Consider the following 15,560-nt stretch of genomic DNA (forward strand, 5'->3'; position numbering starts at 1 on the left):
ACATTTTATGACTTAAAAAACAAGAACAGAAAAAAAAAAAAACCAAAAGAAGATGTGCTATGTAGATCTTGGTCCCTATTTTTGCATCAGTTCCACATTTCTGTCATTCTGAGCATATACTTCAGATTCAGAGCTAAGCCAATTCTTTTCTTTCATACAAATGTGTAAAAGTAATTCATTCACACAGAATTCAGTCCTGGCCTGAAGTACTTCCACAGTGCTTAGTGCTGAAGTTAGCAGGAACACAATTCTAAAGCACAGGAAACTCAGCTCTAGCTGATATTTAAAAAGAGACACTGAAGACAAACAGAGCAAATCTGAAGATTTAATAAAGCAGCATATACTCACTGGAGGCCCAAGCAGTCCTTTAATTGCAGTAAAGTTAAAAATTCCATCTGTGTCATTGAGTAGTAGCTAAAAAAGTGGTTAAGGAACAGGTTAATTCAAATACCAAATTGATTATCTAGGGCACACATACATTTTTAGAAATGTACAGACAGTTATAGCATCCCTTTATAACTGTGGCGAGAAAAACACAAATAAGGCCACAGAAAAGGCTCTCTACTTCTAACTTTTGATATAGATCTGGAATAACAAAACCTAGCATTTGTTTTACACTTCTTATGTAAGGATCTCAGTATGCTTTCAAAACTTTAATTAACTGGCTCTCATTTTTAACTTGAAAACTATGACACCGAATGTTGCAGCCTGAAGTCATTTTCTTCTCAGTAAGATAAAGATCGAAATGAAGGTTTTATACTCCAATATGTCACTGGCATTCTAAGATGGCGAGTCTGTCTGACCACACTCATCCTGTTGCAGAGTTGAAGTTATAATTATATTCTGGACATGTCTGCATCACACCATGCAGTGCCATACAGTGATTCCTAAGTCAGCTCTGATCATGCTGCTGTGTCTGTAATCAATGAAACTAGCTTGGATCCCCAAAACAGTATAGTCACTTGGATGTGGAGCAGCACCTAAGCTAATCAGCTCCAAGCCTCAAGAAGCCTGAACAGAGCAGTATAATAACAATGCTGTTATACTACTTTCTATCCTGAAATTAGTGAGCTCAGCATAAGCTCAGGCATTTCTGCATAATTTGATCACAGAATCAGAATAATGAAAGTGGACAGGGACCTTCAGACATAATCTGGTCCAGCCCCCTCCTCAATGCAGGTCTAATTGGATCAGGTCGCGCAGGGACTTGTCCAGTTAAGTCTTGAACAGCTCTAAGGATGGAAATGCCACAATTGTTCTGGGCAACCGGTTCCAGTATTCCAGCATCGTCACAGTAAAAAGGTTTTGCTTATATCTATTTGGAATTTCCCATGTTCCAACTTGTGTCTGTTGCATCTTATAATATTGCCATACACCCCCAAGAAAAGGGTGCCTCCATCTTCTCTGTATCCTCTGATTAGGTAGTTAGAATCATAGAATCGTTCAGGTTGGAAAAGACCTTCAAGATCATCAAGTCCAACTGTTAACCTAGCACTGCCAAGTCCACCATTAAAACATGTCCCTAAGTGCTGCATCTACCCTTCTTTTAAATACCTCCAGGAATGGGGACTCAACCACTTCCCTGGGCAGTCTCTTCCAATGCTTGACAACCCTTTTGGTGAAGAAATTTTTCCTAATATCTAACCTAAACCTTCCCTGGCACAACTTGAGCCCATTTCCTCTTGTCCTATCGCTTGTTAGTTTGGAGAAGAGACCAACCTCCACCTCGCTGCAACCTCCTTTCAGGTAGTTGGAGAGAGCAATAAGGTCTCCCCTCAGCCTCCTTTTCTCCAGGCTAAACAACCCTGGCTCCCTCAGCCGCTTCTCATGAGGCTTGTGCTCTAGACCCTTCACCAGCTTCGTTGCCCTTCTTTGGACACGCTCCAGCACCTCAATGTCCTTCTTGTAGTGAGGAGCCCAAAACTGAACACAGTATTCAAGGTGAGGCCTCACCATTGCTGAGTACAGGGGGATGATGACTTCCCTAGTTGTGACAGATGCACTTGACCCCTTGTCCAGAGTGGCGGTAGTTTGGTGCAGGCTCCGGAAGAGATAAAGCCCTGCGCTGTAACCAGGCTGTGAACTCCTCTAGTGTCAGTCTGTTCTCTGAAAACCCACAAAGGAGCAGAGCAACTCATTTATCAAGGAACAAAGAAAGCTGTGGATACAAGGAGTCTCCTGCATACCTTTTCTATGACATGTAATTTGACTACAAGCCAACCACTTCATCCTATAAATATGATAGCCTAAGTGAGCCTTCTTTGAGCTCTCCCTGCTAGGCAGCATGGCTGCATGGCGGTGATCTCCCCTTGAACTGGGACACCTCTCAAGGTTGCTCTTCAAGGAAGGGAGACCTTTTACCAATGACAGATCTTTGGTAAGCAAAAGATATTGCACATAACCTTGTAGTACAGTAACTTTGATTTTTGTCTTGATAACTTTGATTGCATGCTGAATTGATGCTAATGAAACATTATATAAACTTTGCGTGTACAGTCCCTTAGGCATAAATTGTTGTCCAAGTCTGAGACTAACATTGGACCTAGCCGCACCTAAGCTCCATCAGGAATTTAGAAAGTAAGGGGAGGGTCTTCCTTCTGTCTCCAGTCTCTCTGTGAATCATTCTAACTCGAGTGTAACTCAGTTTTCCTTTGCATGATTCTTCCATGCAGTAATTAATAGAGTGAACCTTGCCATCAAACATTGTTAAGTCGCACTTTTACAACATCATATTAAAACCACTTTTGCTAATACCTTTGTTGGTGATTTCTTAAGCATTGTAAATCACCCATTCACGACACTAGTCCTGCTAGCCACACTATTTCTGATACAAGCCCTTGTTGGCCACCTGGGCACACTGCTGGCTCATATGCAGCTGGCTGTTGACCAATACCCCCAGGTCCTTTTCCGCCAGGCGGCTCTCCAGCCACTCTTCCCCAAGCCTGTAGTGTTGCATGGGGTTGTTGTGACCCAAGTGCAGGACCCAGCACTGAGCCTTGTTCAACCTCACACAGTTGGCCTCAGCCCATCAATCCAGCCTGTCCAGATCCCTCTGTAGGGCCTTCCTACCCTCCAGCAGATCAACACTCCCGCCCAACTTGGTGTCGTCTGCAAACTTACTGAGGGTGCACTTGATCCCCTCATCCAGATCATTGATAAAGATATTAAACAGAAGTGGCCCCAACACTGAGCTCTGGGGAGCACCACTTGTGATCGTCCGCCAACTGGATTTAACTCCATTTACCATAACTCTTTGGGCCCAGCGATCCAGCCAGTTTTTTTACCCAGTGAAGAGTACACCTGTCCAAGCCATGAGCAGCCAGTTTCTCCAGGAGAATGCTGTGGGAAATGGTGCCAAAGGCCTTACTAAAGTCCAGGTAGACAACATCCACAGCCTTTCCCTCATCCACTAAGCGGGTCACCTTGTCATAGAAGGGGATCAGGTTCGTCAAGCAGGACCTGCCTTTCATAAACCCCTGCTGAGTGGGCCTGATCACCTGGTTGTCCTGTGCATGCCGCATGATGGCGCTCAAGATGATCTGCTCCATAACCTTCCCCAACACCGAGGTCAGACTGGCAGGCCTGTAGTTCTGTGGATTCTCCTTCAAGCCCTTCTTGTAGATGAGCGTCACATTTGCTAACCGCCAGTCAACTGGGACCTCCCCGGATAGCCAGGACTGCTGGTGAATGATTGAAAGTGGCTTGGTGAGCACTTCTGCCCGCTCCCTCAGTACCCTTGCGTGGATCCCATCTGGCCCCATAGACTTGTGTGTGTCTAAGTGGTGTAGCAGGTTGCTAGCCATTTCCCCTTGGATTATGGGGGCTTCATTCTGCTCCCTGTCTTCCAGTTCAGGGGGCTGGGTACCATGACAAAAACTGGTCTTACTGTTAAAGACTGAGGCAAAGAAGGCATCAAGTACCTCAGCCTTTTCCTCATCCTTTGTCACTATGTTTCCTCCCGCATCCAATAAAGGATGGCAATTCTCCTTAGCCCTCCTTTTGTTGCTAATGTATTTGTAGAAACATTTTTTATTGTCTTTTATGGCACTAGCCAGATTAAGTTCCAGTTGGGCTTTGACCCTTCTAATTTTCTCCCTGCAGAACCTCATGACATCCTCGTAGTCCTCCTGAGTGGCCTGCCCCTTCTTCCAAAGGTCATAACCTTGCCTTTTTTTCCTGAGTTCCAGCCAGAGCTCTCTGTTCAGCCAGGCCAGTCTTCTCTTCTGCTGGCTCATCTTTTGGCACATGGGGATGGCTTGCTCCTGTGCCTGTAAGATTTCCTTCTTGAAGAATGTCCAGCCTTCCTGGACTCCTTTACCTTCAGGACTGCCTTCCAAGGGACTCTGTCAACCTGGCTCCTAAACAGGCCAAAGTCCGCCCTCCAGAAGTCCAAGGTAACAGTTCTGCTGACACTTCTCCTTACTTCTCCAAGAATCAAAAACTCTATCATTTTATGATCACTATGCCCAAGACAGCCTCCAACCATCACATCATCCACCAGTCCTTCCCTGCTCTCAAACAAGAGGTCCAGTGCGGCGCCTTCCCTAGTTGACTCACCAGCTGTGTCAGGAAGTTATCTTCCACACACTCCAGGAACGTCCTAGACTGTTTCCTCTCCATTGTATAGCATTTCCAGTTGTAAGACAGCAACAAAGTCTCTCCTTAGCCCTCTTTCCTCCAGGCTGAGCAGACCTAGTTCTCTCAGTGCTCCAGTCCCCTGACCATCTTGGCAGCCCTGCACAGGGCTTGCTCCATTATGTCAATGTCTTTTTTGTACTGGGGGTCTCACAGCTGGAGACGGTACTCCAGAAGCAGTCTCATGAATGCTAATCACAACTCTCTGAGTCTATCAGTTAAGCCAATTTCCCACGTATTTTATCATCCACTTATCCACTTCATAGGTCATCATTAGGTGATAGCAAGACTGTGGGCGACTGCATCAGAAGCCTTGCTAAAGTCAGGGTGTACAACATCCAGTGCACATCCATTGTCCACAGGCAAGCAATCATTTTGGTCAGGAATGAATTGCCATTAGTAAATCCATGGTGGCTGCTCCCAATCAGATTCTTGTCCTGATGTTATGATTAGGCTTTCGTTTTGGTTTCATTTTGGTTTCAGATAGCTACCTTTCTGGTTTAAATACGTGTTCCCAATACCATATCATTAGGTCATACATTACAATTCAGGACAGACAATATGTAAGTGCTTGCTCCACAAATATGTTGTAGGTGAAAAGAGATCCTTGCCCAGTTTTTGTCATTTGTTTAATTTCTTTCACTCCAACAGTCCCATTTATCAAGATCAAGCGAGCTTTTGCCCTTCTGCTCCGCGGGAGGTTTCCGTCCTCCCTGAGCTCGCCTTAGGACACCTGCGTTATGCTTTGACAGGTGTACCGCCCCAGTCAAACTCCCCACCTGCCGCTGACAGTGTAGCCTTGTTTTGGATTCAGAAATATGTACTGAATCTCCTCAGAGGCTTGAACTACTCCACTTGTTTAGCAGGCAAGCCATGTCATCCATTTCAATATAAGGCTCTGTGTGCAGCAGTATATTCCTATTCAATGTAATGAAAATCTTCTGAATTTCACAAGGCCAGGGCAGGGCATGACTTCAGGTGCCAGGGATTCACTTAGCACATGAATACGCATGTTGGCACTGAGGTATTGTGAAATCTGAATGTCTTTTCTGCTTGTAACCATGTGCAGATCAATCACAATCTTTTGCAACATTTTTTATGAATACAGCATACAGGAACTAAGTTTGAAGCTACCCCTGCTTTGAATAAGAGGTTTGACCATATGGCCTCCAGAGGTCACTTCCAATTATCTTACGAGTCTCTGAATACTATTTTTCTAATCTGGGATGTGAAGGAGGACACAAAAGAGGGCAGACCTGCTTGGTCACATCACATATCCTATCCTATCCTATCCTATGTCATCTGAGCATGGCAGTGTACGGTCAACTTGGTGTACTTTGAGGTCATGTTGGCATCATGATTCACACAGCTAAAGTCTGTTACTTTTACTGGGTGCTGCTACCTGCTCCCTGTCCTCATGTTCTACAAAAAACACTGAAAAATTGTCAAAAAAGACAGTTTAGGTCCTGCAGGCAGCACTCCATCTCCTAGCCTGCATGAGCTCTCTGCTGCATTGTTCCAGGGGTAGCACGATGCTGTTGGTCCCACTGTATTCCCAGCTATATATGGCCCAGAAAGGGAACAAGACATGGGCTGTTACTTTAATAACAGTAACAAAAGAGTCCTGCTGCTGCAATTGTTCTGCTTTATCTACAGTTGGTGGCAGAAATCCAGGAGCCCTGGGTTTACACTGTCTTTTCATTGTGGAATTACTCAGTATTCATTTTTTTTGGTCTCAATCCAAACTGTATTGAAGTCAGTGGAAAGAATCCCAAAGGCTTTGCTGAGCTTGGGATGAGGCAGTTTGTATATTTTATAAATAGAGTTTAGCTGCAAATGGAAATTGTGGTTGAAAGTCAGAAAACTGTACCTAGTGCTCAAGAAGATATGAAAATAGAGGGTACTAACATGATGATTACAGAAAAAGATTGCACTCTTCACAACCTGCCCCAAGTATATAGTTACTTATCTTCCTTTTTGGATGTGTAAGCAGCTTTAATAGCAACAATCCAGCAATGTAACTTTTCAATACATCAAATCAGTTCAGAAAGTGCTGACTACAAAGTAAGGACAATGTCGTTTTTCACATTTTCTTCACTGTTATGAAGAGGAAGAAACAGTAGTTCTTAGTGTAATTGTCTGGGTTGGGTTCTAAGTAAACCTTTAGCTTTGTATCCAAATGGCATGAATATGCCCTTATTAGAATTACAGAAAGAACATAGGAAATACAAAATCTTTTGTCATTTGCTTTACACCCCCAACATTAACCTTTTCCAGGCCTTTCATTCAGTTCTTGTATCTAAACTATGGATGAATAATGGCAGCAATAGATAATTGTTTAAAAGTTTTAAATTTAAATCCAATAAAATTTCTCTATTCAAAATTATTCCTGTACTGTATCCAACTAAATTGGAATGATAAAATCGTAGCAGCAATTAATATGGTTTACTGGTTATCATGATTCCATGCATGAAAATGCACTGAGTATCAGAGATTATGCTCCAAAAGAGAGAAATAGCCAGTATAGGATGAGGAATATTGATTTTAGTATTTTGGAATATCAAACAGCAGCAAAATGAGGGACATCGTTTTTTTAACAGGACAGTTCAGAGCAGACTTTCTGGCCAACAGCAGGAGGCAACAGAGGAGGCAGAAAGGACTGCAAGCCTCTGAGACCCACGGTGTTGGTTGGTAGGTACTGCAGAGGCCTGGAAATGTCTAGGTTCCACTGCAGACCTCAGTTTTATCTTACCATGTCTTTTCACAGTGTTAGAAGTGGCTCCTGAAGGAATCAAATCCCCTCAGCTCACATAGGGACCAGGTTAAATGAGGAGGAAACCAAGGTCCACCTTTCAGTGCAGTTCAGTCAATAAGCTATTGGCCAGGTACAGGTCAGGACCTCGCCCTCAGCCACAACTCTCCACATCAGATCTTAATATTTCAACAATACTGAAACTGCACCAGCTCTTTAGTTTGTTTTATTTTGATCAAGAAGCATAAAATCTGTTTAGTTGTAGCCACACAGCCCTTCGTAAGAAAATTTCCTTCCAACTCTGGCAGATCAGTCCATTGGACTTCCATAGCCCAAGAAGTATTGTTGTCTTTGGCTACACGATGGTTAAATGAGTGAACTAATAGACCCTGACCCGAGGAGTGATCTTTCTAACTGCCCTGTGGTTCACTTAGATCACTTAATTGATCTCTGCTGCTTTACCCACATCAAGTCAATATCCGCATTACAACAGCTGGTACTGGTGTTTGTTTTAGTTCTGTAATTTCAACTGCAATTGATAGGTCTACTTGCAGTAGTTCTTTCCATATCTGAAGCTAACTACAGGAGATGAGAGACAGAGTCAACAAAATATATTTGGATAATTTAATCTTCTATCACAGCAAATGTATAGTAAGCAAAGGTTCTGTTCTTATACAAACATTTGTGAGGCAAGTAGAACTCAATGTCACATGTAGTGACGTATACTTACACACACACATGTTTAATTAACTGTATCAAAATCCAGCATACCAAGTCCTCAGAGAAATAATCGGATTAACAATATAGAGGATTTGAAGCATATGAGGGTAGATGGCTCTTGCTGTACCCCCCACCCGCAATACCTCTTTGCTACAAATGCACATAAAGCCATATATATAATGCACACTACTTTGTAAGAGAGCTTACTTCTTAAACTCCAAGGTATTTAGAGAAGAAAATGGATTTCTGTATGGGTTTGTAATGCACCTAATGCAATACAGTTTCTACCAGGCTCTATACATTTCTGTAATGCATGGTGAAGGTAGTCCATACAGAAGTTCTGGAGAATTCAGAGGATTGCATGTTAGGTTTCTTCAGACATAGCTACACATTAGATAAACGTGTGGACTGTGGCTATCACAATATGTAGGGAGCCATGCAGCCTCCAGCAAACTAGTGTCACTAGTTTGCTATGTCAGCTTCAATAATATTTTTATATTTCTGATACAAACTGTCCTCCTCCTGAGGCTCTCACAGTGTTTTTTTCAAGTATTAATGAGCTAAGGAGCAACAAATTCAGGTTCATTATTACTGCAAACGGAGCTGTTTAGTCACTCATAAGAGTCAAGGCCCCACAGTGACACTGTGACAGGTCTGTGAGAAAGAACATGTATTTTACACCAGCATTTCTGTCACAGCTATTGAGGAATTTCCCAGAAACTCCAATAGAAACATGATGAAGTGTAGAGCCAGTGACAGTCCCACTTTGAGCAGGACTTTAAACTAGACAATCTTCAGACACCCCTTCCAACCAACATTTCTGTGAATCTATAATCTGCTCGTCCAAGACCTTAGGATCTTAGATCTTGGATCCTAAGATTCTGGGTGGATACCCAGTAAATCCAGTAAAAAAAAAAACAACTCTTTTGGGACTGGTTGTGTGGGCTATGGAATGCCAATTTATGCTATATTTGCTATCAGTAGCAGAAGCCTAAGTGGAAGCCTAGCTGTTTCAGGCAAAAAAAAATGTTATATGTAGCTCAGCTTTATGATAAAGTTGGTGCCCAGCTCCCCCTGACACAGCTTTCTCAACTGGGCATTTTCCCTTCTTGCAATCACAAATCACTTGTCACTGCCGTTATATGCATTCCTATGGACAAGTCTGGCTGGTTTAGGCACCTTCAGCTCTCAGAGGTGAAGAACTTCCTGCAGCCACTCACAGCTTCTCCAGATCTTAATCAAGCCAGCTACAAGGACTTTTGTTGACAGCTTGAAATGGGATTAATCTTAATCTCTAGCCTTCACTGCTGCTAACTAGTATTGTTTTTGCAAAGGCTGATGTACACAAAACAAAACTGACTGAAAATATACATGCAGCTAAAGGATATTGAACGGTTTTTATGAGCTTCTAGCATTTTACCCTTTGGTACTTTCAGCTGTTGCTTCCGCAACAGAGTCAGTGCGCTGGTTTGTATAGCAGACACCTGTCAGAAAACACAATGTATCTCTCTCCTACATACTGCTGTGTCTCAAGTGCCATGCTTTGTTAAACATTCCCAGTTTTGTATTTCTCTGTTGATTTTTATTTGATGTTCACAAGTCCTGCAGAATCACCTGGAGAGTTTGTGAGAAGCTCTTAATATGACCCCATAATTCTTCTGTGTAAGCTCTTCACCCACTTTCCTTCCTATTTCATCTTTTCAAAACAAATCAATTTAATATAGAGACATATTGAGAGTTTTTTGTTTTGAGGAGTAGACTTATGACCTGAACATCAACAGCAGAATTGCCAGTTTGTTAACTGCTTGTGCCCTCTTCTCTGTAAGATGAGCTACAGAGACTTTAATGCTTGACAAACACGCTTACCTCAGGAATTGCTATGATTGGTCCTGGTGGTCCTGGTGGTCCAGGTGGTCCCACAATACTGTTCCCATCCTGTCCTCGTTCACCCTATTTCAAAAGCATTACAGGTGTAAAACCCATTTACTAAGTACTACATTTCACATAGGTTTCTCAGAAAGAATGAAATCCACACAACTCACCTGAGGTCCTGGGTCACCCTTCTCCCCTTTTGGACCCTGCATGTAATAAAAAAAATGAGAATAAGTGATTTCAAAGGAAAAAATGTGAAAATATGCTTTCTCTAGCTTCACAAAATGCACAACAGTAAAATGCGGGTACAGAACGATCGATCCCCAGCTCTCTCAAACCACAGATGGGGTGGGCTTGTTTCAGCTTGGACCTTCTGAGGATTTGATGTTTAGAAGTATCTCCCAGCATGTTTGGCAGAGTTCACAGATGACCAGAAGCAAATGGGCACACAACTTTTCATTAGTTGGGGATTAATTCAACAAGCTTTTCTTTCACTGCACTGAAATCTGCCATGCCTGGCTGCTCCTTACTTTTTCAGCATTAACCACCTCAGCTGTGTCCAGGATTGCCCAGTGGATCAGACAGGGGAACACAGGTGAGCTAAACAGTCATTTTTCAGGCAGGTTATTTCTAAGCTTGATCAGCCCCTCGATACAACTCACTGTGCTGGGCACACAGACAGCTTGTCTGGCATGAATGAGAGGAAGGTGGCAGGGGACGAGCCGTGGAACTTCCCAGCTAAAGAGCTCTGTAATCCTTGGGGCATTTAAGCATGAGAAATACATTAAAATCACCTATGAGCCTGTTGGTTTCCCTCTAATTAAAAGCAGAGCTGATTTCTGAATAATTAAAAGAAAAAGGAGCATCAAAGAATCACCACTAGCCTCTGGAGATGCCTGTATCACTTCTGACTGATGAGGGAGGCAAGGGCGAGGGACACTCTGCTCCTGTGTTTGGTGTCTGAGGTAACTGCTCCAGGCTAAGTAGGACAAAGCCAGGCCCACATGCTGCTAGCAAGTACCGTTAGGGCTCCTGCTATCCTTAAGACATAGGTTTGGGAGCCAGTGTGTGTAAAGTGATCACAGATTATGATAGCCCTACTCACCACAACTCCGGGATGTCCAGCAATGCCAGGAAAGCCTGGTTTTCCATCTGTTCCCGGCATTCCCTGCCACAACAAATATACTGTTATTCTCTCTAAATTGTATTCAGTTTCATACAAGGAGGAGGCTATCACTCTTGAAAGGGACACAGCATGGTTCTGAATGGACTAGGGGGCAGGTTTGTGGGGCGCTCCGTGAAGTCAGCATTATCTCATTAGTCATCTGCTCTCTCCACTCCTCCTGCTGTTTCCCTCTCCCCAGAGCATTTTTTTTAATGCAGCTTCAATCATTCTTCACTGTTCCCACCTCTGCTTAGCAAAAGGGCGAATTCTGTTGCTTTCCCCCAAGATACATTTCATGAGTTATTTCCACCCTTCTGTTAAGTGACTCTCAAGCTGGAGGAAGAGGAGGGAGAGGCATTGAATGTAGACATGTATGTGGGGCAAACACTTTGATAGCCCCTGCTCTAGTTTAATGCAGGACTGTATATTACTGCTAAGAATCTGATTGATTACTCTGTTCTATGGGAAAAACAGAAGTATCATTCAGTAATGATAATGCAGTTTGCCCAGAGAAAAATGGATAAAGGAAGACTCTGAGTTCTTAAAGGACCAGATAAACAGTGAACTACATTTTTTGCATCTGTTTTCCTCTGTGTCATATGAAAGAGCAAAGGAAATAACACAGAACAGCCTAATGATTCATCCAAGTGACAGGTTAGCCATGTTTTGTTTTAGCAGTGGGGCTATTTTTTTTGTTTGTTTGCTTGTTTGGTTGGTGGGGTTTTTTGGGTGGTTCTTGTTTTGTTTTGTGTTTTTTTTTGGGGGGGGAGGGAAGTGTTTTGGTTTTTTTTTAGGAAAAGGCTGTTTTGGTTCTTACTGTTTGTTCTGCTTCAACAAAATATTTTGGGGTTTTTACAGTACATAGTACCATGAAAATCTAGAAGACATAGATGAGTCCGTTAAAAGGTCAGCTCAGTAGCTGTCAAAAAGATAATTTGAATACAAGAAATTATTATAAAAGGGACAGGAAAACAAGAGCACAGAACATTACTATGCTACTGTGTATACTTATTGTATGCCCATAACTTGAATTCTGTGCACTGTTCTGTTCACCTTTTCCATCTTGAAAAGGATCTAGTGGAACTAGAAAAACTTCAGAAAAGGCCAATGGGAATAACGGAAGGTACAGAATGGTTTCTATATGGGACATGGTGTAAGCTATGACTCTTTAGCTTGGAAAAGAGACAAATGAGGAGTGGGTGAAGAATATTGTAGCGGCTTCTAAAAGTACAGAGTAGTTAAGGACTCGCAATTCTAATAGAAGAAATAGTGGGCATCAAATGAAAATAGCTGGAAGAGGTTCATGGGATGAGTAGTTACGTTGGCAGAGCACCTTGCCCCAAGGTCTCGTAAATCGTAGTAGTTTGCACGAGTTCCAGGGGAGACATCAAATTCACTTGAAGAGATCTAATTGTGGTTCAGACACCATTTCTAGCTGAGAAAGTCACTGAGTCACAAATTGTTGGAGTCTAGGAGGTCAGTCAGGACAACTATGATGTAATGCTTGCCCTTTTATGAGGTCAAATTGCATCTAAGCATCTGCTCAAACTGCATATGCTTTTAACATTGTTGGAGACTGGGATGAATGGATGTGACCCAATAAAACCACTGAGAATTATCGAATACTCTACAGGAGTGTCTTAAAGAACAACAGTTTCAAAGCACCCAAAGTAAAATGGTCTTCTCTGCTGCATTTCTGGTGTGATAGAAGAAATTCAAATTAACAGTTCACAGGATGCAAAATCCTCTATCTTCCTATACCTTTCTACAGAACCACCAGCATAAAAGATTTAATGTGTCTGCTTCATTAAGAAAGGATATTCTCACTGTTACTTCTTTTTTTGTCTGTGATCAGCAAAGCATCTGGCTCAGGAATAAACACTTACTTTATTAAGATAAAGTATAATTTCTGAAGCCCTCTAATTTTCATTGTATAATCAAGTGCAGGATAAAAGGTGTCTCTGAATGCTAATGGGATTTAGGCACCTACATGACTGGTAAAAATGCTACTTGGGACTTAAGTCTCTTCAATGCTTTGGAAAATTATATGTATCTATCTGCAGCAAAAGTAACTGGGCAGAGGAAATAACCTTGGACCAACAGCATTTCTGCAACTGAATGTTGTCATTTCAGGCATGTTGGTACCTGCAGATGAGCTTCCTACTATTACAAATGCTGAATAATTTCACCAATTGATTCTCCTAACAAAATTTAATTTGGAAGAAAAGATCCAGGATAGGTAAGATGTTTTACTGTAAATAATGTATCCAGAGACATCCTTATTCTTATCTTCCTCCATATTTTAAGAATATAGGTCATTGCTCAAATATAAGAGGACTAAGATCTTTTTTAATCTGAGGATTGAAGAGAGAGATTGATTATTTTTAAATATCATTGTAGTCACTCTACTTACGCAAGAGTTTGAAATGTATCTATCACATCAATGATAATAATTACTACAACAAGGACCACAGAACAAAGCACTTGTATGTATAATAATTAAGAAAATAATCTATGGTATCAGATTAAAAGGACAAGTTAAAAAACTGTCTTATGCATCAATGCATCAGCTTTAATGATCATGCTGACAAATATCTCTGTGAAATGGCAACACTCAAAATATGTACAGCAGATGGAATTTATGGCAGAGTCCTGCTACATTGTTGTTTTTTTAAAAATAAACAAGCAGATGCTGCTAGAAGACTGTGATAATACTCTTGTAAACATTCAGCAAGCACAAGGGTAGGTTCATAATTGCTTTTATCTTGTTTCCTAGAGCAACTCTTGATTTCAGTGCTGTCCCAAATGCAAGCGAAGCTTTTGTTTTATTTATTTTATTTTATTTTATTTTATTTTTTTATTTTAATCTTCTATGAGTTCCAGCACCGCCCTCTTCTGGCTTATGCCTGCAAAAGGCACGCAAGTCAGCCAGGGACTGGCAAAAAGCAGCACAAACAGAAGCTTTGGGGTGAGTTCCAAGAGGACCCCAAAACAGAATAGACAGGGATAATGACAGGAAAGATTGGAGATGAAAGAATGGACTCCAGCTCCATTCATTTCAGTACTAACACCGTGTAAAGTAGTATAAACTGGCAGGTTTCCCTGTCAATGGGGTCTCATGTCTAGAACCTGCACTGTTCCAGAGCAGCAGGTCTAGGTTGCACACTGGTGCATGTGGTGAGTTAGACAGCTAGGCCAAATTACAGCTTGGGAGGTACAGACTGCACATTAGGGAAACTGTTTTTCCAAAGAGGATAGTGAAGCACCAGAACAAGATACCCACAAAGTTTTTGGAACCTCACTGGAGGTATTTACGGCTCAGTGAGAAAAATCCATTGCTGATGTGATCTAGTGTTGGTGATAATACCATTTTGAGTGTGATATTGGACTAGATGACCTCTGGAGGTCCTTCCAACCACCATTTCTATAATCGTACCTCCTGAGTGGTCAAGTGTGGGTTAGGAGGAGCCTGGCTGAAGGATGATGGGCAGGTTCTAGCACAGAAATAGGCAACAACAGTGGCCTCTGTGCTGAACACTGGATTGGGGTTGTGCACGGCTCCTGAGGCCTCTGCTCAACATGACATGAATCTACTACTGTACCACAGACATGTGTCATGGGGGGGAGTGCTCTGGTGTGGGGTACTAGCTACATACCATGATATTAAGGAGTAGGAGGCCACATGGAACTTTTAGTGTTTTATATAAGCTTTGCTGATTTTCATTTTTGTTCTGGTGAGAATGTAAACGGCCTCACAAAACAGCATGGCATCATGCACCTGAGGATTTAAAATGCAATTTTAACCATATTTTAAAACAGAAATCTTAAGCAACAGGTTACAGTGGCTCCTGGTGATCACAATTCAACTGAGAAAGGGTTCTGTTTTTCCAGAGAAGCCTCCCTGGGCTTTAATAGGCGGACAGAGCAAGAAATGTTCATTATCCCCTGAGTGCATTAAGAGAAGAAAGGAAACTAAGACGAAAAAACGACTGAGGTTTTACAACAAGTTAAATGAATTTCCCACCTTCGAACCTGGTGGACCAATGTTGCCTCTTTCTCCCTGAAAGAGAGACACAGTAGGGCTCAGATATCAGAGTGAACAGTAATTACAAGGATTTTAAACATGTACGTTATTTTCCTTACAAACAAAGGGACTGAATGGAGTAAAATGATTAGCAAAAATAGCGCATATTTCTGGTAAAGTGATGCTCAGCATGCATTTGTGAATTGGTTCTGGGGATTTAACCTCCCAGTTGCCACATACATCTTAGAGTTTCTGGTCACCACACATTATTTTTGCTGAGCATCTACCAAGCCACATACCTGAACCTTCGTTTTGGTGTCTGAAATCAGCACATGGTAACATTGTCCAGATCTACCAATGCCACAATAGCCCTGTGCCTCCACAAATGAGCC

General features: G+C 42.1%; 1 protein-coding gene across 3 annotated transcripts in view; it reads right to left on the reverse strand.

Annotated features, from left to right (window-relative positions):
* COL15A1 (collagen type XV alpha 1 chain) overlaps nt 1-15,560 on the reverse strand; it is a 163,779-nt gene that overhangs the window by 42,448 nt on the left and 105,771 nt on the right. For all 3 annotated transcript variants that reach the window (XM_087765728.1, XM_087765720.1, XM_087765733.1), the window contains 5 exons: nt 15,169-15,204; nt 11,085-11,147; nt 10,150-10,185; nt 9,974-10,057; nt 349-414 (listed from right to left, as the gene is read on the reverse strand). In XM_087765728.1, coding sequence (XP_087621854.1) covers nt 349-414; nt 9,974-10,057; nt 10,150-10,185; nt 11,085-11,147; nt 15,169-15,204 — 285 coding nt within the window. The remainder of the gene's footprint in view (nt 1-348; nt 415-9,973; nt 10,058-10,149; nt 10,186-11,084; nt 11,148-15,168; nt 15,205-15,560) is intronic.

This window comes from Nipponia nippon, unplaced genomic scaffold (assembly GCF_047370975.1).
Source record: "Nipponia nippon isolate SJK-2023a ecotype South Korea unplaced genomic scaffold, ASM4737097v1 scaffold_1, whole genome shotgun sequence".
NCBI lineage: Eukaryota > Metazoa > Chordata > Aves > Pelecaniformes > Threskiornithidae > Nipponia > Nipponia nippon.